The following is a 26,842-nucleotide window of genomic DNA, read 5'->3' on the forward strand; positions in this document are numbered from 1 at the left end:
ACGTTGTCACGTGATAGCAATTTACGACACTGTTGGCAATCGTAGAGACGACTACACGCTTTTTTTCCACAGTCAACGCGTCGTAGTAATGCGTTAAATTAACTTTTTTTTTTTTTTTTTTGCAAATCAAGCCAGACTAAATGAGCGTTTTTGATCTATTTCGAGGCTTCTTTGGCGTTCCCGGTGGCCATTTTCGTGGGCGAAGGTAAGTTAGCAAGGAGCCAAAATGACAGCTGCTAAGCTAACATTTAGCTCGGAAGAGCAAGTTGACCCAAATGTGCTTTTTCTGCGCTTCTAAAGTATTCACATCTTTTACCTAGAGAGTTTTACTTTATTCGGCCGTGTTTTCAAATGTGGTTGCGTACCTTTCAAACTTTTGCAATATTTTCTGTTTACACAACGTGGCGAATGTCATTTAATATTCAGTGGCCCCATATAATCGTGAACTAACTCGCGTAGTATTTTCTTTAAACTAAGAATGGCGGCTGTCTCAGATAAAACCAAACTAGCGCACGTTGGTTATTCTTCACAATCGGGAAATTAGAACAGCACCAATCGTTCATTTTGCAAATGTGAAAAGTAATAAAACGATGAATAATTGTTTTCTAAAGTTGAAAGGTCAAATCAAATTACTGTGTCAAGATTAATGGTTTGAATCCCAGCAGAAAGCTGAATATCCCTGACATTTTGTCAATAGTTTATAAATCTAAACTATTATTTTTATTTATATTTTCTTCATTGTCAATACACAACTGTTGTGGAACTCATCACACATTTTGACTGCTTATTTAATCAAATAGGGACCCCTTCTTTGATTCCATGACCCGGGATGAAGATGACGATGACGAAGATGATTCCTTCTACTATGATGGCTTCCGGGGGGACGGGCAGGACCCCTTTGACAGCGCTTGGAAATTCGGCTTCAGCTTCAGTCCCGACGGGATGAGAATCCAAGAACCGCCTCTGTTTGGCCAGGTCCTCAGGGAGATGGAGGAGATCTTTTCCCAGCTGGGTCGCTGGGACTCACATTCTGGTAATGCTGACATTTTAGGGATTGCAATTGGGAAATATTTTGAGCTGTCATTATTTATTGTAGGTATTCCCAGCATTGCGCCACCGCCACGACAGGAGGGAAGTCGTGGATCCAGCGGTAACCCCTTGAGAGACTTCATGCTCAAATCTCCTGATAGTGACAGCCAGAGGAGAACTGATATCCATCCTTCCTATGAGTCCCCACATTTCTCAGGCGTCACCCCTTTTTCCAAAGTAATTGAGAATTCTATTCCAGCAAATTTAAGTATTTTACTGCAAACTTTCAAGCACTCTCTTTTTGTCTTTAGTTCAATGATGTCTGGAGACAAAGGCTGCAGAAAATTCCAGCAGACGAGCGTAAAGAAGACAAAGGTGGGTAATTTTTTGTTTTTAGTGTTACCATTTTTTTGCTTAGTGTGACAAAACAAAATTTGAGACACAAGCAAATTGTTATGGGAAAATCGGTTAATAAACTATTCTGCAAAATTTCCCTGCAATATTCCCCTTTATCAAAATCATTGAACACATCTCAAATGTGACTACTTTAGCAGCTAACTAGCTTGGGTACATCTTCACTCATCAAACAGCATAAATAGATCTTGATTTTTCCAGACCTGGACTCTGCCGTGTCCTCTGGTGGTTTGGATCAGATTCTGAGGCCGCCCGCCGATCAGTTGCCGAGTCAGCAGCCTCGAAGCAGGTCCTTCTTCCAGTCCGTGACTGTCACCAAAGTGCTGAAACCTGATGGGGTAACAAGCGGTTGACTGCTAGCTAGCTCGTTAGCAGATATGCTTATTTTGTTTTTGCCTGTCAACAAGACAATGGAGGAGCGGCGCACGGTCAGAGATGGCAAAGGCAATGAAGAGACCACCGTGACCCGCTCAGGAGGCCGTAGTGGTCAGGAGGGACCAGGACTTCATACCGGACCTGCCCTACCAGGTCTGTTCACATAGAAAAAAAAACATGTGAGGGTTCACTATACAACTGTATCGTATACGAACTGTGCTTATTCATCTCCTGCTCTCGTTCCAGGTTCTTCATTTTCAGACATGCCGGACGACGACAGCGACTTCTTTTCAAAGCTTTTTGGAGGCTTTAAATGACTTGATTATAACACACGCAATTTATTTACATTGTAGAGTGGTTGCAAGCCGATGCCGCAAGGTGAGATAATGCAGAAAAAATATTATAAATGTAATAATATAAAAATATAAATATATTATATATTATCCTAATTATTGCAATGTATTTATTTTTCTATTGCTCCTTGGTGATTGTTGAATAAACAATGTTGAGATTGTTAATGTTCAAAAAAAGATGTAGTGATTTTGTGGAGTTTTATGATTTGTTTTTAGAATTTGTACTGCAAGCGGGATCGAATGATCACGCTGTAGCTTAGCCACCAACCCGCTTTAGACACCATGAGCGAGCTGATGAGAGGAGCAGCAATCGGGCACGGCTGCCAGCAGGTGAGGAAACTTTTTTTCCCCCTCAACCGTCTGAAGTTCTGGACAGGATAGTTTTTGGTGTCACACACAAAAAAACATGGCGGAGCGGCCTATCGACTGCACGCTTTTTCGTTTGTTCAAAACAGATCCAATTCGGAGTCTCTTTTTAACATTTATTTGAAAACTCCACAAAAGTGAGTGTATGGCGTATACAGCAAGCAGACCACAACCATGGGGAAAGAAAACTTGAACGTTGCACTATTATCATCCATCTGTATAAATATGATATGACACATGTATAAAAAGATAAAAACAAGACAATGTTTTTTTGTTTTGTTTTTTCCCCCCCCCAAATGTTATAAAAGAAACGCGAGTATTGATAGACATTGATTTCTTCTTAGTGGGGTGCTTGTTTGATATTTAGAATAAAAAGGAACAGTACAGTACAAACACTACATGTATTCACATTATCATAGCAAGTTATGTTTTCTTGTAGTGTAATTATGTATTTACATAACAAAAATCACATACTAGCCACTTCCTCCTCCTTCTAATGTCTTACTGAACACCAACATCACAAATTATCCTGGCCAGCTCGCAGCAGTATTTGATCAATAATAAATATTACATTACAAGTAAAAATCCATGTTCTGGGGAGGTCAGTAAAATGGCAGCCGTGCAGCAGAAATGTTTCACTCAAAAGGGGAGGGAGGGAGGGAGGGAGGGACGTCCAGGCATGCAGCAACAAGCGTAGGATGGTTAAAACATTCTAGAGCAGTGGTTCTCAAAACAGGGGGGTCCACAAAATAAGTTGCAGTAATATTTTTTTTTTAAGTGCAAACCTGTACGTGGGCAATGTCAGACAATCTGATATGATTGTGATGTATTGAGAACCCAAACATGGCTTTCCATAACACTCTTGAAGTGGTATGAAATGTTGAGTTAGCGCTCGAATAATGCCAAGGACCTCAGAAATGTTCTTCCCTGGACCCCAAAATTTCGGGAACCCTTGTTCTAGACTGGCTCAGTCGTGTCCTACTGGGGCTTGTCCGTCTTGTGCGCGGTGAGGAAGGCCATGCCGTGGGTCCGGAAGTGGGTGTTGAGGTCCGATGCCTTGTCGAAGCGACGCCCGCACACCCTGCAGATCAGGTTGCCGTCAGCGTCCTCGCCCGAAGCTTGAGGCGAGCCGGCGCGGGGCGAGCCGTCCGGAGACGCTCGTCCCGCGCCGCGGTCGGCCTCGCCCTGGGCGTCCCGCACGCGGTGGCTGATGAAGCGGTGTCGACCCAGCGAGCCGGCCGAGGCGAAGCACACGCCGCACTGCAGGCATTGGAAGGAGGCGGTGTCGGCACGGTGCTGCGGGATATGGCGCTGGAACTCCGCGCCGTCCTCCGTGGAGAATCCGCACGGCACGCAGCGGAACACGCTGCTGGTCTCCTCCTCCGGCTCGGCTCGGCTTCTCTTGGCGGGGCCTGCGCCCACTTCCTCGCCTTCCTCCGGAGTGTTCTCCTCCTCGTCCGCTGGCTTGCCACCGGGAGCGGCGCCCTCGCCGTCCTGCTCCGAGGAGCTGCCGGGACCTTCCGTGCTCGTGGCAGCACGCTTCCTCGTCATCGGGGCCGCCTGACCAGCAGACCAAAGGTGAGCCCCCCCCTTCAACACTCACATGCTAGCTTTACAGATAGCAGATGTTTATTTTTATTTTTTTAGCCACACTTGGAGCTGGAAAATCAAACTGGTGCAAGATTGCCCAAAGCCAGTGGAAGGGACCTGACTCACCTGTCCGTCGGTGCCTCTGTGTTTGAGCCGGATGTGTTTGTCCAGCAGGAAGCGGCTGCCAAAGGTACGTTTGCCCTCCGTGCAATACCTGCCGCAAGAATTAAAAAGGGTTAGGACGCGTCTCGTAAAAAGCTGCAGCAATACTATTTCGGGCTACTGCGAGAAAGGCACTGGTCGGTTTTGTAGCTCTACGTGCAGTCCAATTAGTTTCAGGACTTACTGGCAATGGAAGACTCTTTTGTTGCCCTCGTGAATGACTCTCTCGTGGCGTCTCAGGCTGGATGACGTGCTAAAGTTCCCGCCGCAAATGCGACATGGAAACTGGCAGGGGGAAAAAAAAATGAAGCAGATGTTAAATTAATAAAAGAACAGCAAGCATTGGCGGACATTTGAAGGCACCTTTCCGTGCTCCATCTTGACGTGACTGATGTAGTCGTCGTTGTCGGTGAAGGTACTCTGGCACTGCGGGCACGTCCACTCGGTGGGGACACCGGGTGTCGCCGCGCCGGGCCTCTCGTAGTCTTCATCCCCGTCATCGTCGTCTTCCTCCTCCTCCTCCTCGTCCTCTTCCTCCTCTTGATCCCGCCCCCAGTCCTCGCCGTCTGAGTTGTCGGGCTTAGCGGAGGGTTTGATCTTGGGACCGCTAGCGGTAACGGCGGCGGCGGGAGTGTCGGAAGCGGGTTCTTGTTTTGCCGCGGACCCTCTGTGCGCCGTCTGAAGGGCGGCACGAGTCTTCGGTTAATCCCAATTGGACAATTACACAGTTGTACTTGGCATAGAACTTAGACAAGGAATCACGAGGAGAACCCTTGCCAAGGCCGAGCCAAGCGATATCATGTTGGCCTTTGTTGACGCCGCGCTGCTTACGAAGAGCGGGCAACACTTAAGGCACAGAAGTGACCCCACCTTGATGTGCTCCATCATGGAACCTTTCTGGGCATACAGCTTGGTGCAGTCGGGACACTTGAACACGTGCACCTTCTGCTTGGCCAGATGTGTGTCGAAGTGCATGTACAGCAAAGGCTTTTGGGTGAAAACCGTGTCGCACATCACGCACTTGTAGATCATCCTGCCAAGAGAAGATTCCATTAGAGCGAAGGTGACCGAGCCGAGCGTGCGGCACTCGTACTTGGCCTGACCACCGGTGAGCGCCGGGTGCTGCGTGCCAATGTGGCTCTGGGCGCTCGGGGCCGACTTGAAGGCCATGGGGCAGCTGGGGCATTTGTGGAACACCTCGCAATGGGCCGTCTGGATGTGGGACTTGATGGAGTTCAAGCCGCCAAACACCACTTGGCAGCTGGAACACCTTCAACCAAGCACAGAGAACGCTCAGAAAATATTCGGGAGAGAGGATGTGGACTTTTGGTGGTCTCTCCTAAGTTGTGTGCTTACCTGTAGCCGATGCGCCTGGCAAAGTGCAGGCAGGCCTCATCCAGGTGGGTCTGGAAGCTGGCCTGCCGCGCCACGCCCCCGCACTCGGGGCACACGTGGGGCGCCTTGTGCTTGTGGATCCTCTGGTGGGCGGACACGGCGCACGAGTTGGGCAGCATCATGGGCGGAGAGCACTGGGAGCACGTCTGGAACATGACACGGACGGAACAGGGGGTCACACAAGTAAAATTTTAAGAGTTATGTGTCTATGTTTGATGTCCTGGTTACCGAATTTGGCGCCGCTCTGATCTGCTGGAAGTGCGTGACGAGCGCCGCCTTGCCAGAGAACTGCGTCTGACACTCGGGACACTTGTAGTTGTTGTACTGCAGGTTCTCAGCTTTCTTGCAGGGCAGTGGCATCAGCGCCTGAGGGCCCTGGGGGGCGCGGCGGACCTGTCGGGGCGCACCTCCGGCGGGCGCCGCCGCACCGTCCTTCGGGCTGGATCCGGCAGCAGACGAAGTAGCAGTGGAGGGGGATGAAGAGGAAAGCACACCTGGTGGGAAGGATAGAAAGTTAGAATTTTCTTGAGCTTCTTTAGACCACATGGATTTTTGTAGGTTTGCCAGTCCTGATTTGTGCCGTGCTTTGTGCTTACTACCGACTGGCGTGACGTCTTGCTGTCCGATCATCTGCTCCACGGTGACGGGCCTCATGACCAGGTGCGAGCACTGCATGACCAGGCCTCGCTCTTTGTGTTCGCGGGCGTGCAGCAGAAGGCTGCACTTGTTGAAGAAGGCCAGCCGCTTGGCGCAGTGGTTACACGTCACCTCGATACGCAGGGAGCGCCGGTCGTAGTGACGCGCCAAGCTGCGCTCCAAAGCGAAGGCGTCGCCGCACTCCAGGCAGCGGTAGCCGGAAGCCGGCAGCGGGAGTCCCCACTCGGGGGGCGGCGGCGCCGACAGGTCCGGCTTGTAGCTGGGCAACAGGTTCTTGCTGTTGAGTATCTTGTTAAAAGCCTCCACCAGGCTGGACTGGCTCCGGGAGATGACGGCGCCGGTGCTATTCACGATAGATGCTGGCTTATTTGACTGAGCGGTGCCGTTGGGTGACCCCTTCGCAGTCGTCCGCACGCTGAACTTGGGTGACGAGGCCACGGCGGGAGTGGCCGGCAGGGCGGCGGATTTTGTGATATTGACGGCGGTGACGGAAACTTTAGCCTTGTCGGAGGTGGCCATTTTGTTTTGTACTTTGGTGGCGGCGGCGAGCATGACGCTGCTAGCGGCAAGCGTGGACACCGGCAGGGCGTTTAAGGCGCTGGCGTTCTGCTGCTGCTCAGACCTTTGACCTTTGCTTGCCAACACCTTGCGCTCACCGCCCCCTTTTGTGTCGGAAGCTTTTCCTCCCGCGCCACCCTTAGGGGCTACCCTCGTCACCGTTCTGGTGATGCCGCCCGTGGACGTCTTAATGGTTTTTATTCGGACTTTGAGGGGCCGCGAGGGAGTCCCGGGGGCTGCCGGTGCGGTGACCACACCCCCCTCAGGGAGGACAGCTTTGGGCTTGTCCTCATCTGCCTCGGTCTTCTCCTCGCACGCATTTTCTGGCTTGTCCACGTTCCCATCCGCCGCCTTGTCCATCCCGTTCCCCACCTCCATCTCCTCCTCTTCTTGCTTGGGCTCCCTCAGCTCAGATGAAGGTGGTGTGGAGGCCGCAGCAGGACTGGAACACCTTTTGGCAGACACCACTTGAGCGGTTGACTTGGGCATCTCGGGTTCAGGGCTCTCCGGCGAGTCCCTCTCTTCGATGATGTGCTCCGGGTGCTTCTCCTCTGGCTGAGGTGTTTCGTTTCCAGCCGAGACCGACTCAGGAGTCATAAACGCTCCCTGGGGGGTGAACCCCGGCTTTGGGTGAGGCGGAATAGATGCCGTAGGCTGGGTTAGATCCTTATAACGACGGTTTATCTGAGTGGAAACCGGCGAGTCTGGGTTTTCCTGGATGACCAGTGGACTATCCAAATCTGCATCTGAATCATCCTCATCTTCTTCCTCCATTTGCTGGTGCTGGTATTCCGTCATTTTGGGGGCGCCGTTAAAAGGCTTGACGTGTGGCGAAAGGGTGGCAGGTGGAGCGGGGAGAGGCTTTGAGGGTGCAAAGTAAGGTGGTGACAGTCCTGCAGAAGATCCAGACGGTAGTGTTGCTTTGTGGCTGTCTGCTCTCTCCTGCACAGCTTCCTGCTGCTGTTGCTGCAGGAGCTGCATCTTTCTCGCCCGGCCCACCGGATCTCCCGAACCGGGGCCTAGCAGAGGCTTCAGTCTGTTAAAAATGTTCCCTCCCTGCTTGTTGGACTTGACCGCGCCAGAGGTTTCTGCTGATGCTTTAGGGGTGTTCAGGGGCCACGGGGCGCCATTGGACTGGCTGACGGAAAGCGTGGCGGAGACGCCGGACACGCCAAAACCATTGTGGTTGAGGACATCAGATTCCGCCATCCCGCCAAGACGAGGACCCACGTCCACCCCGGCGATTACGTCGATGGCGTCCGGTTCCGCAGCTCCGTCTTCTTCCCCCGCTGCCGCTTCGGCACGCACTTTGTTTTTTACAATCACGCTCACGATGGACGTGTCCCCCTGCGGGTCCGAGGGGCTCGGCAACCCCACCGTGTTGTCTGTCTTCCCCAGAGGCGCCCCAGTGGGCCCGTGAGGTCCCTCCGCCTCATCCGGCGCGGATTGTATTGCCTCCTTGGCGTCGATGTCTGGTATGTCAAACGCTGCCAGCAGGTCATCGAAATCTGGGGTCTTCATGTCCCCCATTACGGGATTGACGCCTGGAAAAAATAAAGTGACAGCTGTCATGACAGTTGCACACTTCTGCAACTCTCGCCCTACTGAAATCCGTGATCACCAGCCAATACAAGACACATCAATGAGCCTAACGTGATATTTTTTTAGGAATATGCAAGAAAGCCAGCGTACCTTGGGGGAAACTCGCACAAGTATGCAGAGAATGGAAAAATGCCACACAGGAAAGCTTTGGAGTGCTGATTCGAACCCAGAACATTTGACTGCTAAGCAGGCATACTAACCACTAGTCCATCATGATCTACCTAATCTGAATTCATTTCGTTTAGTTTAAGATGATTGAATAATAACGGATGTTGGTTGGGACAATTGTCAAGTGGAATTGCATTATTTCTTTTTTTACATAGAGGCCAGACTGACATCGGTTAGCATTAGCGAGTTAGCCCGCTAGCATGCAAACCATTCAGGAGGGTATATTTCACTATAGATGGGAGGCAAATGCGGCTTTTTTTGTTCGTTTTAATGCGCGTCTGACGCAAAGCTATTTCCAAACGGGGTGGCTGTCCGAGCCATAGCCGCCTTACGCTCCTGCGACATCGGCCCCTAAAAGCCCGAACGACACCCCCCCTTTCCCCGTCAGACTGCTGGTTAGCTGGCCAGAGAGACGGAGAAGAAGGGGGTCACCGAGCTAACGGGCTAGCCTTCGCCATTTAAAGAAAATAAAACCAACTGAAAGTAAGGGATGTCATTAGGCGCTGTCAACGATGGCGTGACGTCAGACGGTGTGGGCGAGGATGCTGGAGTTCATAAAAGAGGCGTTTTTGATTGTTTACCTGGATGTGCGATTTCCGATTATCCTTAGCTCGGGTTGCAGCTGAAAACGCAAGCGCTTCCCGTCACGTGCCCGCGGCCTTCCAATCAGGAATGTCAAATTGCACCGAGCCGCATTGTTTGGAAGCAGATCAAAATAAATAGCCATTTATTACACTGTACTGTATTTATAAAACATTTACTCTATCTGTGAGTGTCATGCGTTACAATCTAAATATGCTGTTGATATAATCAATTCGGAAGTTTTTGAGGTCCATGGAAATTTAACTTCATTTAATACAGAACGTGGAAACACAAGCTGTGATCAATAATTTTTATTTTGCTTTATGGTGTGGTGCAGAGGTCTAATAAGGAAAAGTGCTCCAGAAGAAGGATGAATGGCTGTTTATTGAGGTGCTTTAAGGAGTCACAAAAAGGGTGGTAGATAAACATGAACGTTTCAAGATCTTTTTATGTCTAAATGTTGGTTGTCTCTCATTTCTTCTTCTCGTCATCTTTTTTGGCATCAGGCTTGTTGCCCGTCTGTGAGGCCAGGGAGCCCATGGCGTTGCGGATGGCTTCGTTGTTTGGGTCCACGCCGGGCAGGTTCTCCAGCACGCTCTGCAGGAACTCGGGGTCTTGCATTACGTCGTAGTCGTCTTCCTCCTGAGTGAGTGTGCAAAAGCAATCAGCTGTCTGGGCTTACTACGACATCACTCACTTGTATAGCGCTTGCTTACTTTGACAGAGTCTGTAGCCTCCATTGGAACGTCACTATATTCTGTTACATGGGGGGGGAGTTATTGAAGTTGGTGAATAAGACACCTCACCCCTCTGCAGTTGAGTAACTGACCTCCTCCGGCAAGAGACATCTGCATGGCATAGGCGATCTGCTCTTCCTCCGTCATGCTGCTGAAGTCAGGTATCACGGCGGCGCCCGTCTCGGGCTGAGACACGGACATCTTCAGCAAAGCCTCCTCTGATTCTAAAACGGGAAAAAGGGGAGACCTGATGAGGTGTTCTGCTACTCCGATAGGTGTCATGGGCTGTGCGCACCATCCACTGCGGGCATAGGCACGCTGTTCTCGGTCACTGACGCAGCCGTGGCTCTGCGGGCTTCCTCCTCTTGCCTCTGACGCTGCTCCTCCATGGACACGCGCAAGGCCTGCAAACATACTCAGGATGTTATCGCTGGAATGCAAGGCTGGAACTCAAAGTATGTATATATTTAATTTTACCCATTCATTTTACTGACATCCCATTGTGTTGGCTTACCAGGGCAAGTTCCGGGTCGGCGCTGGGGTCGACGCCAAACTCAAAGTCGCTGGCGCCAAGGCCCATCATGGAGCCGCCTTCGCCCGCTAAGATGGGTGAGGAGAGCAGAGCGTCGGCCAGACTGGGCCCCGGGGGGACTGTGACGAGGTGAGATCCTGCCCCCTCCTTGCCGTTCAGCGTGTTGATGAAGGCCGTCAGCTTCTCTGTGTTTAACTCCTAAACGCGTACGACACCATTGAGTGAAAAAACATTTTAAGTACATAATATCAAAAAGATTACAAGTCAAAGGAAGAAAAAAATATTCTCCTCACCTCCTCTCCAAAATTGATAATATCCACATTCACCTTCTCCTTTTTCAAGCGCTTAGCCATTTTGACAAGCTGTACCACACATAAAAAGATGGAGTAAGTTGTAATAATAAAAAACCAAAACACAACAACACTAGAATAGAACTCACTTCCTTTTCGTTATCCTCCACGGGACTCCCCACAAAGGCGATGATCCGCATCTTGTGGTTTTTACCTTGGCGATGCTTTAAAGCCAGCTACACAGGAAAAGAACACAAACAGTCTGTTTAGTTCTGGTGCACACACATGTATACTGTTTGATTCAAGATACACACATGAGCCACTCTAATGCCCGTGCAGAAGCTGATGTTGCCTCTGGGCTGCACAGCATGAAGTTTGGATAAGATGCGTCCAGAATCTGGCGTCAACGTGGTCAGCACCTCACAGTTACTATGACAAAGAAGACTAGTCAGTCACATTATGTCCGCTATCTATTGGCATTCCAAGTAAAAAAAAAAATCCAGTTTAGGGGTTCTTACTTGGCCATGGTGATGAGGCCCACGTTGTTCTCAGGGTTGCTACGTGTTTTGGAGTGACACACGATGTTGACGGCATCTTGCTGCGCTTGCAGCCTTGTGGGTAGAAAGTCTCCATTTCGCATATATTCACTGTTGTCCACACTGGTGAGAAAAACAAATGAATTTGAATACCCAGTTTAATGGATTTTAGTATTAGGAGGACACACAATAAACAGTATCACACAAAAATAAATTATGTAGTTACCAAAGAATTGGTATTTTTTTAATTTATAAAAACAGATTAAAGAATAAAGTAGTATATATTAAGATTAAAGTCGTTCGGCCTTTATCCCGTAGTAGTCCTTTCAAATTGGTCCCATTCGAACATGCTAAGGTTAGCAAGTTATTATTCTTAGTTTTTCCTTGTCATTGACTTGCCGTTGTAAAATGTTTTGTTATGATTCAAATTGAATTGTTTTAAATGTAGATTGCGTACATATGAGACGGGAAAATGAAATAATAAATACGGCTAGCTACTAGTATTTGCTACATGACTCAGCCGCTGCTAGCAGTCCAAATCTGCAACATTTTCTCACCCTTTCGACGTGGATATCAACTGTGAATTTAACACCACTTATTTTTTAACCAAACCGTTTGTTAACAGTAAATTACGCGAGGCATTTAAAGGGGTAAAACGACTTAAAATAATAAAAACGTGATCCTTACCAAACCATAGTACTTTCGAGCACCATTTTGGAAAATTTTTGTTGATTCGAGCAGCAATCTTACAAGCTCACAGCCCATTGAATAACAGCTGAGCAAGACCGTCCATGATTGGCCCTAGTTTCTTTTATTCTTGGATGTGATTGGTGGGTCAGCTTCCTATTCCATTACGTCACCAATCTAAACTAAACAATTCGTAACGAAGAATAAAGAAATAAAATGAAGTATTAAATTAAAGATGTATTTGTACCTTCATTTAGTCATATATACAAAACTAAAACAAAGCAAAATTTTATCAAAGGCACTTTTATTTACACAGTATTGATTAAAATGCTATGGATAGTGAAAAATGCCATACAGTAAAAGTAACTGTAATAAATACACGTTAGGATTTTGGTCCATAAGGCACATTTGCATAAAATAGCAATCCACCCAAAATTTTACTCATGATAATACCGATTCTTCAATTGACTGAATTATTGCACCATTTCCAAAGCCTGTGAATGTAATGAGCATACAAAACATTTGCATTGTAAAACAGATAAAAATAACTCGACCTCATTTACATCATACTGTGTAACCGTATCACCAGAGAATTAAAATTGTAAACACACACTGGAATGAAAGTTATAAAAAAATAGAAATTAAGCATAAGCAGAAATTATTCTGAATGTACAGATTTTTTTTTTTTTTTTGATGGCTCTGATTGTGTCTTGATCATTTTTCATGTCGAATTCTCATGGTTTGGTCCATCCACCAACCAGGACGGCATTTCTTGTCCCAAAGCCATTCAGGTAAATCCTTAAGTTACACTTGAAAATACTGAACTGAAGGCAAGAACCATCAAAGAGTCATTCCACTGAGATGAGTAACAATAAAACGTTGGAGTCCAAGCGGAATCAAAGTGCAGTTGAAAAAGGTACAAAAAAAATTTCCTTATTTTTGGCACTACTTCAATGGTAGTCATCATCAGGTCTTTCCATTCGCCTCACTGGATTTAGGTGTTTCCTCTACACCTGTACAACAAAGAAATAAGATAATACAATAGAACAACAGTTTTCTAATTCTAAATAATCATCTATTACAAATACAAAGACTGCTTACAGGCATGTATGAAACACTGCAACACTTTGACATGCTGGAACATGCCGGAAATTCGTGTTGCAACGGCAAACACAGCCTTCCTCACATTCTTACCATTTTCCTGGGACCCGTCCTCTTTGTCCGCCGAGTTTTTCTCATCCTTTATTACGGGCTGCTGACTCTCGTCCTTTACAATGAGCTGCTTATTCTGGTTCTGGCTGCTGCTCTGTTCTGCCTGCTGAGCTGTGCCACTGTCGGTTTTCCTTAGAGTGCTATGGCGCCTCTTGGATGGTGATGTCTTCACTAAAATACAAGATGAACATGTCATTTTTTAAAAGAGATTAAATGATCAAAACAAAGGATGCACAAATATTCGGTATATTCTTACATTGGATTTTCTTGAAGACCGTGTTGCACATGAACTTCTGGAATCGGTCGGCGTAGAAATCCGGTCTGTGCACCGAAACCGAGTCCTGAAAGAGTGATAATAACTCAACGGGTTTTGTCAATATTTAAGAATCGTTAAAGGACTTTGCAGGTGCAAATGTTTACCGCGTCTTGAACCAGAGCTTTCCACGTGTGCTCCAGCATCTTGACGAATCTAGGAGACAAGGTGTCGATTTGTCGTAGCAGTTTTGACATTTTAAGTCCACCAATGGTCCAGCTCACCTGTATGACTGTAGAATGTCAATGATGCCGATGTAGATCAGGAGTCTTTGACCTTTGGAGTTTCGTGCTGGAATCCCTCCCGTGCTGAAAAATCAAATAAGATTAAAAAACTGGAATGCTGTAGAATGAATTGCAGAAGTAGTTTAAATATTTTGATGTCGGGTTGGTTTCTTATATTTGTAAAAATATCCCCATCCATGTTCAATGGGAACATTTGGAATCATGTGAATGCTTGACATGTCGCAACTTGATACTCACGGGTCGTGGCTTCCCGGCGAGCCGGCGTCCCTGGCTTCCGCCTGGATGGCCTCCATGGGCGTGCTGTACAGGAACTTCTGGTTCTGCGGCTTCCTCCTCTCTGCTGCCGGCTCTGTCTGCATCGTTTCTCCTCCGGCATGATCCACCACGTTAATCCCGAGCAGGAGGCTGTAGTCCATGATCTTGAAACTCTGCAGCACCTGGAAAATGAAGAAAATTGGTGTTCTAACCAAATTAGTTGGATGACAACCGTGTAAAATTTTCCACCAGTACCCAGACTCTTACCAGGCAGTCCCGCTGAACCGTCTTGCAGAAAGCGTTGTACATGTCGGGATCCAGCAGCATCCCATCAGGCATGTCCTGCAGGAAGTCCAGGTCCTTAAAGGTGGGTAAAGCCTTGGCCCGTTCTTTGGAGGAGGCCCGGCGGTTATACGTGGAGCCCTTCAGGTCAAATTTGAGGTGCAGCTGGACCGAGGAAGGCAGCAGGTTGTTCATAACCACGATACGGATGTTGGTGCCGTTTGTCTGGATGCAGTAGAGACCGTAGAACTTCGGTAGCAGGGTCCGCTTGTTCTGGTTCAGGTTCTGGAGGATTGGTAGAAAGATGAAATCTCTTTCATTGAAGTAGAACAAGGGTCTCATTTGTTTGACTGAAGAAAAAATTATTATTTCTGACTCTGCTTCTCCTTCTTGTCTTACCATGAAGTAACCGGGAAGGAGCTTCTGCAGAAACTCAGCCTCCTTGCGCTGCACTGTCTTCATGATGAACTGGTCATCGTGGGAGAGGTAGAAGAGCGACCCGCTGGCTCCCGAGTTGGACAGCTCGATCAGGTCCTCGCTGCACAGGGAACACTGTCAGAGAACACACTGTAAGCTGAAAATGTTGTTCAACATAATATATATAAAAAAAAAATAATGTACCATGTAGTCATCTGGCTGAATGCAAAACATCTCCCTGAAGTAGCGAAATGCGATGGGAGCGTACGTCTTGAACCTGAAGTCCCCATAGTGGTGCGCTGGCGTGTGACTGCTGCCCTCACTGCCAAATTTAAATCAAAGAGAAAAAAAAAAACAGTCTATAAAAAAATCACAGTCTTAACAAATCAAAATAGAACTTGAAAAAAAGTTTTTGACGCATTTTTAGAATTGAATTGTGCTACTCCTTCTGGTGTGTGCCCCTTGGCCACCAGGGGGAGCAGTACAATACAGACTTTAATAAATATGAATTTAGACCACCCACCCGGGGAAGTAGATGCTCTCCACCTCTTCGAAGTCCTGCAGCAGTACGTCTCGCTCGGACTTGTGAGCCAAGCTGCACACAGTGTGTGTGATTCCCAACTGGATAGCGCCTTGTAGAGCCCATGAGGGAGTCTGGAAAGAAAATGAGAGATGTAAGCACTGCTTGGTTGACAAAAATAGATATTTTAATAGTTTCCAATTAGACCCCCCAAACACAATTACTAAGATGCTACAATGCATATCGATACTGACCTTTTTGTACACCGTTTTCCCAGTTTGATCCACTCCTCGGTGGCCAATGGTTTTCTTGACAACTGGGGCAGGGCTAATTCCTGGAATCTAGCAGTAAGGTCAACATAAGTACAAAAGGTAGGTGAGGAAAAAGAACACAATTACACTAATATGATCATTTCTTACCTCTTTCCCGGCCTCAGTAGAATCTGGAGACAAATGGGCAGACAGTGGAAAGTTATTCGTGGTGAAAACATAAATTAATATTTAAGCTAAGGTTTAAAAAAGATGGTTTAAAATAGTTTAAAAATGTGCGGCTGGGCTGAGGCCAAAACTCGCGACACACCTTGTTAACTTTTAGCCTGAACGACTCACTTCCCAATTGAATCATTACGGAACTTTTTACAAGCAACCTTTTCTCGTTTATTTTTGCCATGACATTTTTTTTCAATTGAACAAAGAAAAACCACGTAGGTAGAGGGAACACACGTTTTATTCTCGTTTTCGCGTTAATGACGTCAGACTTACTGCCAGGGTGGCTCTGAAGCCCCTGCGGCTCCTCTGCAACTGCGGCTGTGGCCATTCCGAGTCTTGATCAAACTTTATACACAAACTCGAAACTAACTAAATTAAGGAAAAAAACACTAAATCAATCGTCAAATTATGTTGATGAAAAGCCATCTTTTGCGGCGTAAATCAAATCCTGTCATGACGCGTTCGTAAACAAGGATGCAACGCGGAAGTTGTCAAACTTCGTTGTTTAACCAGAATGAGAAAAAAAGTTCCGGCGTGAGTTTTAAAGCGTAAACAACGTAATAATAAAAGCGACCCAAACAGGCTAAGAACTCGGAAGCACATTGTGCGAGTTAATATACACAATAAACGTGTAAATTTGATAAATGTATTTGTTCAATGTTTTATTTTTAATTCCTGTTTATCCTTCAAAGACATTAGCGCTCAAAGATATCTTTTATTTTGAAGGCAAAGGCTAAATTAAGGGGAGTGTGCGTACAGCCGCTCTTTTCTTTTGACGATTTCTTAACGTTTGTATGAGAAACAAAGAAACGTAGATCACAGTGGAAAGTTATTAAAATGTTTATTCAGTTTTCTGGTACAGATTTCCATTCCGAAAAGGTTGTGAACAACAAAGCACGCCCCACCGACAACTTTGACCATGAAAACAGCGACTTCCTGTGGACATTTTATAGATTGCAGTGATAGAGTACAGTGATTTTTAATTTATAAAAAAAACAGTGCAAAATATGTTTGTTAGTATGTTGACTCGGTGGGGATCAAATCTCTCACCTCTCCTGTTTTGAATACCTGTGGACATTTTTTTTTTTTTTTGCCATGACTGATCATTTATTTTTAAAGTTTTCTGTACCTTTAGCAAGCATTTGGGTCAAAGGTGAAGTCGGGTTCGACAGTCATTTCAGGTGCAGTGTAGCCCGGCGTGCCAAGATAGTCCGGGTTTGGCAGCTCACTGTCAAAGCAGCTCCAGCGTTCGACCCCTTGCTTCAAGCAGCACTCATAGTGTGCTGTCATGGTTCCAAATTCCTCGATGCAGAACAAGCCCAGCGCCTGTTTCCACTGAAATCACATATGGAAATAAAATCAGAGCCACGTAGTGTCGTAACAGCAAAACTATAAGAGTAGAAATAAAAAAAGTACTGACTTAGCAAAATAATAACATTGCACAGTGAATGACATTATTATCTAAAGTTTGCAAAATCCTGACTGTTCTCTAATATTTTCTGATGTTGCCTTTGACTTACAGATTGCCTGGTGCAGCATAGCACGGCAGCCTCCCTGTTATCTCCACCCTGATAGCAACACTGTTGGTACCAGGATTCCAGTCGATTGATGGCCGTCCCGCGACGCCTGAAGTGTCCCCCCCCGCTCCTCGGGAAGAAGCTCTCTGGGTACCTGGGGCGACCCTGACCTTGGCTACAGATGGCTGCCATGTTATGCTCCGTGGGCTGAGCCGGCGGGAACGGCACGTTGACTTCTGTGGACTCCACTGGAGAAACAAACGCGGTGGATCATTCCGAAGGTATTTTGCAATTTCACCACAAATCCATATTACCTCGCAGATTTGCATCGGAGACAATCAGCAGAATGAGAAACCCTTGAAGAAGTGTAAGTAAAGTCATGGTTTTGGTCTTAGCACGTAGATGTAAAATCTAGAAAGTTCACAGGCAGGCTTCTTATATTAAGCCCGGGGGGGTGGGGAAGAGTGACCCGCCCCTCTTTTCCGCTCAACACTTGAGAGACCATCTGCTGAACATACAAAATACCAACATATGGGGAAGAGATTGATAAGCGTTCAAACAGAACCAATCCAAAAAATCCATTAATATGAATCATGTGAAACTTTCGCAATATTCAGAATTCTTTCCATGCCTGAAAACCCGTAGGCATATTTTTTATCGTGATTTCAAGCTGACCGTGGACAAAAACGTCTTGTTGAAAACCGCTCATCCCCTGTGTAACAAAAGCTCACGCTGCCAAAAAGAAAAAAACACGCTAACTTTGCATTTTTGTTATCGAATAGCAGCCGACGTGTTCACCAGCTGCTTCCTGTTTTCCGCACATGACCACAGTCAAAAACTTCTTCTGACTCCACATGGAATGCCACGATATCGTCGTTACGCAATTCCTCGCTATGCTGTCCGGCCGCACTTTCCCTCTACTCCCACTTCAATTGCGATGATGTGATTGGTCGATGTAACGTTAGCAGCTGTAATTGGGACTGCAGTGCATCTCAAGTGTGTCAACGGTGTGTGTGACACTTTTGGAACGTGATCTACCGTGCCACTGATTTGCTTGGCTGCTGACCAGGTCACTCACAGGACAAAAACTCCAAATATATTCCCGAAACATCTGTAAGGTCAAACAAACCTGTCTCGTGTCGTAAAGAGCTAACAAACTTTTTTTTACATCACAACTGTGGTTGTCTCTTTGCATGTCTGACTTTCTTCCGTCTTTTCACAGGTTGCCCGCTCATGAGTAATTCATACCTGTTGAGCCCTGGATGTCTCCGCAATTTGACCGCCGCGCCAGAGAAGGGGAGGGGGGGAGGGAGGTGAGTGAACCAACAAGCCGATTATTGAAGGCTACTTGATGAGCTCCCCGCCTGGCAATTTGCATCCGTCCAGGCTGGAGACAGATGAAGCTGCATGTCAGACAATAGCCACATTTTTTTTCCAAGTAGTTAAGAATGACAGCTCTATTCTTCTTGTAAGTCGACACTTTCTTTTTCCAACATGACCAGCCCCTCCAGGAGCCTGGGTGACCAGAAGGGCATGAAAGAAAGTCCTCGTCACAAACCCGACACACCGTACTACCGTAGCTGGAGCAGTCTGCGGTTCTCCCGATGGCGGAGCGGCTCCCAGAAGGCCACCTGCCCCGGAACGCCTTCCTCAAAGACGGACAAACACAACGACGTGAGCCAGACTCTTTTCTCGTTGGTCAAAACTCACAACGACGACTACACGGCCGACCCCGCCGGGCTTCTGGACCCCGACGAGGTTGACGACGATTACGAGGAAGCCGAGCCAGACCGGTCCACGTATTTCCAGAAGCAGCTCGGATCCATGTTGCAGCCCGGCGTCAACAAGTTCTCCCTGCGCATGTTCGGCAGCCACAAAGGCGTTGCCGCCGAGCAGGCCAGGGTCAAGTCGTTCGGCGTGTGGATCATCCATCCCTACAGTAATTTCAGGTGAGGCCACAGTTGTCCCAAAAAAAGCGGCAACTACATTAGGACAGGCTGGACATCCCAAATTCGGAGTCCGGCACAGCAGCTGATAACACTACGTGGTATAAGGCGATGAAGGGATTTGATTACTGATACAGTATATAGGACAAGATCATCTGGATTATTCAAGCCTCTTGGTAACCCCCCCCCTCCCTCTCCACTCGCCTCTATTATTCCTGCCTCTATTTTATACCATTTTGCCAAAAAATAGACAATTTATCTTCCTAATAACAGCAGCTAATTCAGACAATACATAAACAGCCCGGCGACAGACGGACGACCCACGAGGGGGAAATGATGAGAATAATTCCAATCTTGTTTTATTATGCAACAATATGCAAACAGCTGTGGCAGGGATTATGGGAGGACTGTTTGCCTTATGCTCCAAACTTGCCTTTGAAATGAAGGTGGAGGTCAGATGGTGCGATTTGTCCCACTGAGTGGATTTGGCCGCAATACAGAGGTGCGCGGAGGCAAATTAAGGACGACCCAAGGGGGGAATGACACGGAGCGGACAGAAGGCCGGGGTCTTAGCTAGCAATCTGCCAAAACGTCTGTCTGACTTTATTTTTGGCCCCGCCTTCCCCCGTCAACTCCTCCAGCAACATAGTCAGTAAAGAATGTCTTTTCCTTTGGGAATATGATTTTTACACATATTTTTTGGGTTGTATTTGATTTTTAATCATTATGTTTTAAATTAAATTGACCCCAGAGTGGCCACTTAATTTGATGCAACACGAGAGGAGATAACAATCACATCCCGTGGCATCGAATGAAAAAAAGAACCCTTAATGAAGTCGAGACGTCGGGTTGATTGACAGCGGATGGAAAAAGAATCTGTTGGGAAAGGCGGGAAACCTAAAACCAGCTTTGGAGGACACTGGAGACCTGGATGACAACTTGTCGGACGTCTGTCAGACACGTCCGGGCGATGTGTCGAGCAGCGTGGTGACATTGTTGTGGTGCGTTGGGTGACACGAGCGTGAATTGTTAACGACGGCGCTTCCTCTTGTTGCCGCAATCAAGAAGTGACCTCATATAAAGTGGGTCATGGGTCTTGTCATCTGACCTTACTGCTCCCACTTGTGTCATTTCAGTGTCAGCTTGTTGATAGCGTGTCAATAGTTGTTGCTAACCAAATCAGGAGCATAAATTCTCTGTGCAGTGTTAAAGATGATGTTGTGAACATGTGGTTCCTTCTAGGTTCTACTGGGACCTTGTGATGCTCCTCCTCATGATGAGCAACCTGGTGATCTTACCGTGGGGCATCACGTTCTTCGAAGACCAGAACACTATCCCGTGGATCACCTTCAACATGCTGTCCGACACTCTCTTCCTCATGGACCTGGTCTTCAACTTCCGCACGGGCATCCTGGGCGAGGACAGCCACATCATTCTGGACCCTAAGTGCATCCGCCTGCACTACCTGCGCTCCTGGTTCCTGGTCGACTTCATCTCGTCCATTCCGGTGGACTACATCTTCCTGGTGGTGGACCTGGAGTCTCTGCAGGACTCGACCGACGTGTACCGGACAGCTCGAGCCCTTCGCATCGTGCGCTTTACCAAGATCCTCAGCCTGCTGCGACTCCTGCGCTTATCCCGACTCATCCGCTATATCCACCAATGGGAGGAGGTACGAGCTTTTCATTCCACACAAAAAAGCAGACGACTAAATCTTCTGGTCGTCTACTTCAGATGTTCAACATGACGTACGACCTGGCCAGCGCGGTGGTGCGCATCGTCAACTTGATCGGCATGATGCTGCTGCTGTGCCACTGGGACGGCTGCCTCACCTTCATGGTGCCCATGCTGCAGGACTTCCCCGCAGACTGCTGGGTGTCCAAGAACAACATGGTGGTCAGTTCACGCCCTTTATCACGCACGTGTGGATCAAAGAAAGTAGTGCGAAAGTTTTTGCCACGTGAACACAAGCAGTTTCCTCTCATCTGATTTAATAATTCCATGGCATCAACTTTTCTATTAGATTGAGCGCCATCTTGTGGCATTCTAGGGTACAACAACTGTATATCATCGTTTTTCTTTGGTCCCGGCCAGAACGCCACATGGCACATCCAGTACTCGTACGCCCTGTTCATGGCCATGAGTCACATGCTGTGCATCGGTTATGGCGCCAACCCCCCGGAGGGCATGACTGATGTGTGGCTGACCATGATCAGCATGGTGGTGGGCGCCACATGTTACGCCATGTTCCTGGGCCATGCCGCCAACCTGGTGCAGTCTTTGGATGCCTCGCATCGCCACTATCAGGAGAAGGTTGACCTCGTTGACCTACTTTCACATGACCACTCTCTATGGTTGAGTTCACTCTTATTTCTTTCGTCTCCAGTACAAGCAAGTGGAGCAGTACATGTCGTTCCACAAGCTGCCCGCGGACCTGCGGCAGAGGATCCACGACTATTACGAGCAACGTTTCCAAGGCAAGATGTTTGACGAGGACAGCATCCTGGGAGAGCTCAGTGATCCGCTAAAAGAGGTAAGCTATTTTTAATGCTACGAAGTATTACAATACATTAAAGCGGAATGACTTTTTTATTTCTCTTCATCTTGACAGGAAATCGTCAGCTACAACTGTCGAGGTCTGGTGGCCAACATGCCCCTCTTCGCCAATACCGACCCTCACTTCGTGACCGTGATCCTCACCAAGCTGCACTTCGAGGTCTTCCAGCCGGCAGACTTCATCATAAGGGAGGGAACGCTGGGTCGGAAAATGTACTTCATCCAGCACGGCACCGTCGTGGTCATCCCGCGAGGCAGCAAGGAGATCAGACTAAGCGACGGGGCCTATTTTGGGGGTAACCAACCTTTTATCTGGAAAACGTGACCAACGGATGATTGAACATCGATTCTCCCGTTTTCAGAGATCTGTCTGCTGACTCAAGGCCGACGCACAGCTAGCGTGAAGGCCGAAACGTACTGTCGGCTCTACTCGCTGAGTGTGGACACCTTCAACGAAGTGCTGGAGGAGCACCCGCTCATGAGGCGGGCCTTCGAGAGCGCGGCCGTGGACCGACTGGGTCGGGTCGCCAGGAGGCCCAGCCACCAGCCTCCCCCAAACGAGTGACCAAAGCAACAACCAAATGTGACTCATGACTCGTAATACCATGCAGTAAAAATACTTTATTACAACAGTAGGTAAGTACTAAGTAATCCATTTTATTTAGTTTTAATCTCCACTTTTGTTGTCATATTGTATTATTGTTTCCCCCCCGCAAAAGATTCTTCCCTCCACGTGCAGTTCACCAATAAAATACACTATTTATGGAAATCAAGCAAATGATTTTTTGCTTTTGTTAACGTTGCTTAGCATCCTCTTATGCTTTCTATGACTATGGCTGTCAATCATTCAGGATTTGGCAGCAGCTGGATGGTTGGAAATCCTCATCATGCCGTTTTTGTAATCTCACATGCTGTATGTGTGTGTGTGTGTGTGTGTGTGTGAGGGGGGGATAAGCTGCGCTGATGTCATAACTCCAACTGTACACGTTATAGACAATATACATATATGGGGCGGTCGTTTTAGTTAAAGTCATATTAAACTCAGGGAAAATCCATCCATTTACAATAAAGCTTTGTCTTTAGGATTTGGACCCCAAGAGAGCCAGTGTCTATATCAGACAAAGAAATATTTTTGTCCTGTTAGGAAAATAACAGATAACAGTAGGTCATTGTAAATATATAAGACATAAAATATGTAAAAAAAAAAAAAATTCGTAGTAGCCAATTTATTGACATAAACATCATTTATAAAATGGCAGCAACAGCTCCAGTCGTGCGTAGGAGCTTTACAATTTATATTATATTTATGTTTTGATGAACAAAAATAAAGACCGTTGGACTTTTGTCAAGTTAGAGTTGCTTGAAGGTTATTCAAAATTAGTAAACAAAGCCTTGGTCGCGCAGGAGGTGACGTCACAGACTACTTCCGTAATGTGAAGAGCGCTTCCGGTTTGGATTTCATAAACTCAGGACGAAGAGCAGGTACGTAATGTCTTGCTCATACAAACCAAACTTTTTCCTCCTTTGTCTCATTCAATATAATCCCATTTGATTATAAATCATCATGTTCGGTCTATGTTGACACGATGTTGTCATTTTTCCTCTTTACTCGTGACGCGGACAAGGTTATAAGAGATAGCCAGCCTAGCATCACAGGCTACCGCTAGCTGTAGCGCCGCTAGCGTGGAGGTCACTGTGTTCAAATATTATCATGGATGTGCACATATAAATGTAACACACTATTTGGAGATTGTTACAATCACTCAGTGGGCCCGAGGTGAGCTCATAGGACTTGTTTAGTCAGCATTACTCAGTGATTGTGATTAGCTCACTTGCATAACAATGTTATATGTACTCACATACTTGTGGGTGTGTATATGAAATATATACTATTGTTGAAAAGTTTGGGGGTGACCTGATTGTAAATTAACAATGTTTAGACTTTGTGTGTGTGTGTGTGTGTGTGTGTGTGTGTGTGTGTGTGTGTGTGTGTGTGTGTGTGTGTGTGTGTGTGTGTGTGTGTGTGTGTGTGTGTGTGTGTGTGTGTGTGTGAGAGTATGGAGATGATAATATTACGTCAAAAGAACATGTTTAAAAATTAATTTCCAAGCAACTGTAACACATGATTCAAAATTTTGACTTCCCCAGGATGCTGTCCTTGTCTCGGGCTGTCGTGAGTGGGGTGGCTCGCGTCCCGGCGGCGCTCAGTCAAGGCGCCATCGTTCGATTTAACAGCACCGCACAGGTACTGTCCGTCTATTGAGTCTAAAGTTACAAAATCAAACAGTGTAAATATACATGTGTATTGTTTTCCTCAGACTCCTCCAAAGAAAACAACATTTGGTCCACTGGCAGATGAGGACAGAATATTCACCAACCTCTACGGCCGCCATGACTGGAAGTAAGACCTGGCAAAGTCGTATCCAGTTCATTATGCTTCAGTTAATTCGACATGTGCTTCAGGTTGAACGGCGCCTTGAAGCGTGGCGATTGGTACAAGACCAAGGAGATCCTTCTCAAGGGCGTGGATTGGATTCTTAACGAAATCAAGGTGTCGGGCCTGCGTGGCAGGGGAGGTGCAGGGTTCCCCACCGGTATGAAGTGGAGTTTTATGAACAAGCCGAGTGACGGCAGGTCAGAGACACACTCAATACAATAATTTGCATTAATTCCTGTGGAACACATCCCCATCTTCCTGATTGCTAAGATGCCATCAGATTTGTCGAAATAGGAAAGTAGTAGTAATGTGTTTTGTCCGCCTCTCAGGCCCAAGTATCTGGTGGTGAACGCCGATGAAGGCGAGCCAGGAACGTGCAAAGACAGGGAGATCATGAGGAACGACCCCCACAAGCTGGTGGAGGGCTGCCTGGTGGCCGGCAGGGCCATGGGGGCCCGGGCCGCCTACATCTACATCCGCGGGGAGTTCTACAACGAGTCGTCCAACCTGCAGGTCGGCTCCGACGCCTCAACCTTTTGCGATTATATGGCTAATGATTTATTTCACACTTGAATCAACTGTGTGAATTCTTCTTCTCACCCTTTGAAAGCCACCGGAGGAGAAATGAATCATTACTTCCCTCTAGTGGCCTCATCTAGTTATAGATGGATTTGGAGATATTAATAAAAAATTATATAAGAGTTTAAAACCTTTTAAAGAAAATATTAGCGAAATGTAGATGTTCCTAATGAAGTGTCTCTAAGCATCTCGCACGTAAATGTGTTCAGGTGGCCATCAACGAGGCGTACACGGCGGGGCTCATCGGCAGGAATGCGTGCGGCTCGGGTTACGACTTCGATGTGTTTGTGATGCGCGGCGCCGGTGCGTACATCTGCGGTGAGGAGACAGCGCTCATCGAGTCGCTGGAGGGGAAGCAGGGCAAGCCACGACTCAAGCCTCCATTTCCTGCTGACGTAGGTGAGTCTCCATGCGGGAAGTGCGCCGTCAAACACCCGATCACAGAAAGGATATAAACAATCGTTGTGGGTTGTGAAGGCGTGTTTGGCTGCCCGACAACGGTGGCCAACGTGGAGACTGTTGCCGTGGCGCCCGCCATCTGCCGCAGGGGAGGCACCTGGTTTCTGGGTTTTGGCCGGGAGAGGAACTCGGGCACCAAGCTCTTCAACATCTCTGGCCACGTCAACAACCCGTGCACAGTCGAGGAGGAGATGTCCGTCCCCCTGAAGGATCTCATCGAGAGGCACGCAGGTACATTTGAGGCCTCGGGAATCCGACACTTACATCAGTAGCTAAACGTTAGCATGACCTGAGGTGGATTTTGTGTTCCTGAATGGATTTTGTTTTCCAACACCAGATTGAGCAGGTTATGTATGCATTTAAAAAAAAAACTGAAATAAACAGGTGAACTTCCATTTGTGATACAGGCGGCGTTCGTGGAGGATGGGACAACCTGTTAGCCGTCATCCCTGGCGGCTCCTCCACGCCGCTCATCCCCAAGAACGTGTGCGAGGATGTGCTGATGGACTTCGACGGCCTCATCCAGGCTCAGACCGGCCTGGGCACGGCGGCGCTCATCGTCATGGATAAATCGGTACGGTTTGTCACCGTTCTAATAAGCATCTTCTGATCGTATTCAACTTTTGTTTTCCCAGACGGACCTCATCAGAGCCATCGCCCGCCTGATTGAGTTTTACAAACATGAGAGCTGCGGCCAGTGCACACCTTGCAGAGAAGGTCCCAATTTCCGCCGCACTTAATTTCAATTTTGTTCATCGTGTGGCTAATTGCTTTGTTCTCGTGAAGGAGTGGACTGGATGAACAACATGATGTGGCGTTTTGTGCAAGGCGACGCGCGGCAGTCGGAAATCGACATGATCTGGGAGATCAGCAAGCAGATCGAAGGACACACCATCTGTGCCCTGGGAGACGGCGCCGCCTGGCCCGTGCAGGTAAGCCCAATGGAAATGACTTTTTGACGACACAAAGCTAACATAGCAGTCCAAAGCTTTACTCGAGAGCACCGTCTTCCCCAACGTGAATTCCTCCTCTTGTTTCAGGGCTTGATCCGACACTTCAGGCCCTTGATGGAAAACCGAATCGCCCAATTCCAGGAACAGAAACAGGCCAGCGCATAAAATGTCTGCTTGCTCTTCATCTTAGTGGGCGCACTTCTGTACCTCATCGCTACAATGCTTGTGTTGTTCACAAAGTAATTAAGAAGAAATGCTTTTTTGTCTCCTTGTGTGGTGGAAATATCAATAACGTTCTATGAACCTTACATTTTCTCTGGTATCCTATTCATCACCCGTCATGTTGTTTTTAATGGTTTCAGTCAGAGGTTCTCAAAGTGGGACTGCAAGTTGTTGCTTCGGGGTGAATAATTGCTTATGTCTGATCACCCATCCATCCCATTATTGTATGCCTGCCAATAAAACACATGATATTTGGAATAGTCCTGTTTGTTTGTTTTTTAGGAAAACTATCTTTTCCAGAATAAACGCTGGAATTAGAATAATAAAGTTCCATTTTTTCAAATTCCTTTGTTAAATTCAGTCTAAAAGTATAGAACATAGATAAAATGTAAAGGAAATGCTACGAAA

The 26,842-nt window shown here is 47.3% G+C and overlaps 6 protein-coding genes across 12 annotated transcripts; 3 read left to right on the forward strand and 3 right to left on the reverse strand.

Moving 5' to 3' along the window:
• Positions 1–9: 9 nt before the first annotated feature.
• Positions 10–2,332, forward strand: hax1 (HCLS1 associated protein X-1). Of its 2 annotated transcripts, XM_037264463.1 has the most exons (7): positions 10–205; positions 801–1,033; positions 1,097–1,266; positions 1,341–1,404; positions 1,645–1,781; positions 1,851–1,971; positions 2,065–2,332. In XM_037264463.1, the coding sequence occupies exons 1-7, from the start codon at positions 141–143 to the stop codon at positions 2,133–2,135; spliced, it is 861 nt and encodes a 286-aa protein (XP_037120358.1). In that variant the 5' UTR covers positions 10–140; the 3' UTR covers positions 2,136–2,332. The 2 variants fall into 2 exon arrangements, with proteins under 2 accessions (XP_037120358.1, XP_037120357.1); XM_037264462.1 differs by having other exon boundaries at positions 801–1,266.
• Positions 2,333–2,639: 307 nt separating this feature from the next.
• Positions 2,640–9,327, reverse strand: znf687b (zinc finger protein 687b). Of its 3 annotated transcripts, XR_005099475.1 has the most exons (11): positions 9,251–9,327; positions 6,281–8,443; positions 5,913–6,178; positions 5,646–5,830; positions 5,383–5,559; positions 5,160–5,322; positions 4,653–4,967; positions 4,474–4,574; positions 4,254–4,341; positions 3,375–4,097; positions 2,640–3,322 (listed from the first exon to the last, which is right to left on the reverse strand). XR_005099475.1 is itself a non-coding variant. In XM_037264447.1 (10 exons), the coding sequence occupies exons 2-10, from the start codon at positions 8,427–8,429 to the stop codon at positions 3,516–3,518; spliced, it is 4,023 nt and encodes a 1,340-aa protein (XP_037120342.1). In that variant the 5' UTR covers positions 8,430–8,443; positions 9,251–9,327; the 3' UTR covers positions 2,640–3,515. The 3 variants fall into 3 exon arrangements, 2 of the variants coding, with proteins under 2 accessions (XP_037120342.1, XP_037120341.1); XM_037264447.1 differs by having other exon boundaries at positions 2,640–4,097; positions 6,284–8,443; XM_037264446.1 differs by having other exon boundaries at positions 2,640–4,097.
• Positions 9,328–9,616: 289 nt separating this feature from the next.
• On the reverse strand, positions 9,617–12,137 carry psmd4a (proteasome 26S subunit, non-ATPase 4a). Its single transcript, XM_037264459.1, has 10 exons — positions 12,034–12,137; positions 11,329–11,469; positions 11,125–11,239; positions 10,960–11,046; positions 10,814–10,882; positions 10,503–10,718; positions 10,284–10,392; positions 10,081–10,212; positions 9,968–10,008; positions 9,617–9,893 (listed from the first exon to the last, which is right to left on the reverse strand). Exons 1-10 carry the CDS (start codon positions 12,057–12,059, stop codon positions 9,723–9,725), a joined length of 1,107 nt encoding a protein of 368 aa, XP_037120354.1. The 5' UTR covers positions 12,060–12,137; the 3' UTR covers positions 9,617–9,722.
• Positions 12,138–12,320: 183 nt separating this feature from the next.
• Positions 12,321–16,290, reverse strand: LOC119130603 (phosphatidylinositol 4-phosphate 5-kinase type-1 alpha-like). Its single transcript, XM_037264458.1, has 13 exons — positions 16,039–16,290; positions 15,697–15,719; positions 15,532–15,618; positions 15,281–15,411; positions 14,962–15,079; positions 14,740–14,892; positions 14,326–14,625; positions 14,041–14,240; positions 13,783–13,866; positions 13,666–13,714; positions 13,502–13,586; positions 13,228–13,416; positions 12,321–13,046 (listed from the first exon to the last, which is right to left on the reverse strand). Exons 1-13 carry the CDS (start codon positions 16,091–16,093, stop codon positions 13,000–13,002), a joined length of 1,521 nt encoding a protein of 506 aa, XP_037120353.1. The 5' UTR covers positions 16,094–16,290; the 3' UTR covers positions 12,321–12,999.
• Positions 16,291–17,266: 976 nt separating this feature from the next.
• Positions 17,267–22,554, forward strand: hcn3 (hyperpolarization activated cyclic nucleotide-gated potassium channel 3). 4 transcript variants are annotated; one of them, XM_037264454.1, is made up of 8 exons: positions 17,267–17,563; positions 18,785–19,231; positions 20,471–20,900; positions 20,963–21,124; positions 21,323–21,541; positions 21,615–21,761; positions 21,840–22,080; positions 22,147–22,554. In XM_037264454.1, the coding sequence occupies exons 1-8, from the start codon at positions 17,478–17,480 to the stop codon at positions 22,347–22,349; spliced, it is 1,935 nt and encodes a 644-aa protein (XP_037120349.1). In that variant the 5' UTR covers positions 17,267–17,477; the 3' UTR covers positions 22,350–22,554. The 4 variants fall into 4 exon arrangements, with proteins under 4 accessions (XP_037120349.1, XP_037120352.1, XP_037120350.1 ...); XM_037264455.1 differs by having other exon boundaries at positions 17,463–17,563; positions 18,505–19,231; XM_037264456.1 differs by lacking the exon at positions 17,267–17,563 and adding an exon at positions 17,671–18,395 and having other exon boundaries at positions 18,505–19,231.
• A 637-nt stretch (positions 22,555–23,191) lies between these two features.
• On the forward strand, positions 23,192–26,694 carry ndufv1 (NADH:ubiquinone oxidoreductase core subunit V1). The gene is made up of 11 exons (XM_037264426.1): positions 23,192–23,266; positions 23,933–24,029; positions 24,103–24,185; positions 24,248–24,418; positions 24,551–24,734; positions 25,010–25,199; positions 25,278–25,490; positions 25,667–25,833; positions 25,895–25,976; positions 26,046–26,191; positions 26,300–26,694. The coding sequence occupies exons 2-11, from the start codon at positions 23,934–23,936 to the stop codon at positions 26,375–26,377; spliced, it is 1,410 nt and encodes a 469-aa protein (XP_037120321.1). The 5' UTR covers positions 23,192–23,266; position 23,933; the 3' UTR covers positions 26,378–26,694.
• Positions 26,695–26,842: the final 148 nt, after the last annotated feature.

This window comes from Syngnathus acus, chromosome 11 (genome assembly GCF_901709675.1).
Source record: "Syngnathus acus chromosome 11, fSynAcu1.2, whole genome shotgun sequence".
NCBI classification, from domain to species: Eukaryota; Metazoa; Chordata; class Actinopteri; order Syngnathiformes; family Syngnathidae; genus Syngnathus; species Syngnathus acus.

Bases quoted from the DNA above. Each gene is read 5' to 3' on its own strand.
- hax1 (XM_037264462.1), top strand. From the start codon at position 141: ATGAGCGTTTTTGATCTATTTCGAGGCTTCTTTGGCGTTCCCGGTGGC. The intron at 1,267-1,340 runs GTAATTGAGAAT...TTTTGTCTTTAG, and splicing joins GCGTCACCCCTTTTTCCAAA to TTCAATGATGTCTGGAGACA. The intron at 1,405-1,644 runs GTGGGTAATTTT...TGATTTTTCCAG, and splicing joins CGAGCGTAAAGAAGACAAAG to ACCTGGACTCTGCCGTGTCC.
- znf687b (XM_037264446.1), bottom strand. From the start codon at position 8,429: ATGGGGGACATGAAGACCCCAGATTTCGATGACCTGCTGGCAGCGTTT. The intron at 5,831-5,912 runs GTAACCAGGACA...GTCATGTTCCAG, and splicing joins TCAGAGCGGCGCCAAATTCG to ACGTGCTCCCAGTGCTCTCC. The intron at 4,968-5,159 runs GTGGGGTCACTT...GCCGCCCTTCAG, and splicing joins CCATGATGGAGCACATCAAG to ACGGCGCACAGAGGGTCCGC.
- psmd4a (XM_037264459.1), bottom strand. From the start codon at position 12,059: ATGGTGCTCGAAAGTACTATGGTTTG. The intron at 11,470-12,033 runs GTAAGGATCACG...TTTTCTCACCAG, and splicing joins CTCGAAAGTACTATGGTTTG to TGTGGACAACAGTGAATATA. The intron at 10,883-10,959 runs GTGAGTTCTATT...TGTGTGGTACAG, and splicing joins TGGAGGATAACGAAAAGGAA to CTTGTCAAAATGGCTAAGCG.
- LOC119130603 (XM_037264458.1), bottom strand. From the start codon at position 16,093: ATGGCCACAGCCGCAGTTGCAGAGGAGCCGCAGGGGCTTCAGAGCCAC. The intron at 14,893-14,961 runs GTACATTATTTT...GTTCTCTGACAG, and splicing joins TTCAGCCAGATGACTACATG to TGTTCCCTGTGCAGCGAGGA. The intron at 13,047-13,227 runs GTAAGAATGTGA...TTTGTTGTACAG, and splicing joins GGACGGGTCCCAGGAAAATG to GTGTAGAGGAAACACCTAAA.
- hcn3 (XM_037264454.1), top strand. From the start codon at position 17,478: ATGCTCCGTGGGCTGAGCCGGCGGGAACGGCACGTTGACTTCTGTGGA. The intron at 17,564-18,784 runs GTATTTTGCAAT...CAACATGACCAG, and splicing joins CGCGGTGGATCATTCCGAAG to CCCCTCCAGGAGCCTGGGTG. The intron at 20,901-20,962 runs GTACGAGCTTTT...CGTCTACTTCAG, and splicing joins ATATCCACCAATGGGAGGAG to ATGTTCAACATGACGTACGA.
- ndufv1 (XM_037264426.1), top strand. From the start codon at position 23,934: ATGCTGTCCTTGTCTCGGGCTGTCGTGAGTGGGGTGGCTCGCGTCCCG. The intron at 24,030-24,102 runs GTACTGTCCGTC...TGTTTTCCTCAG, and splicing joins GATTTAACAGCACCGCACAG to ACTCCTCCAAAGAAAACAAC. The intron at 24,419-24,550 runs GTCAGAGACACA...TCCGCCTCTCAG, and splicing joins AACAAGCCGAGTGACGGCAG to GCCCAAGTATCTGGTGGTGA.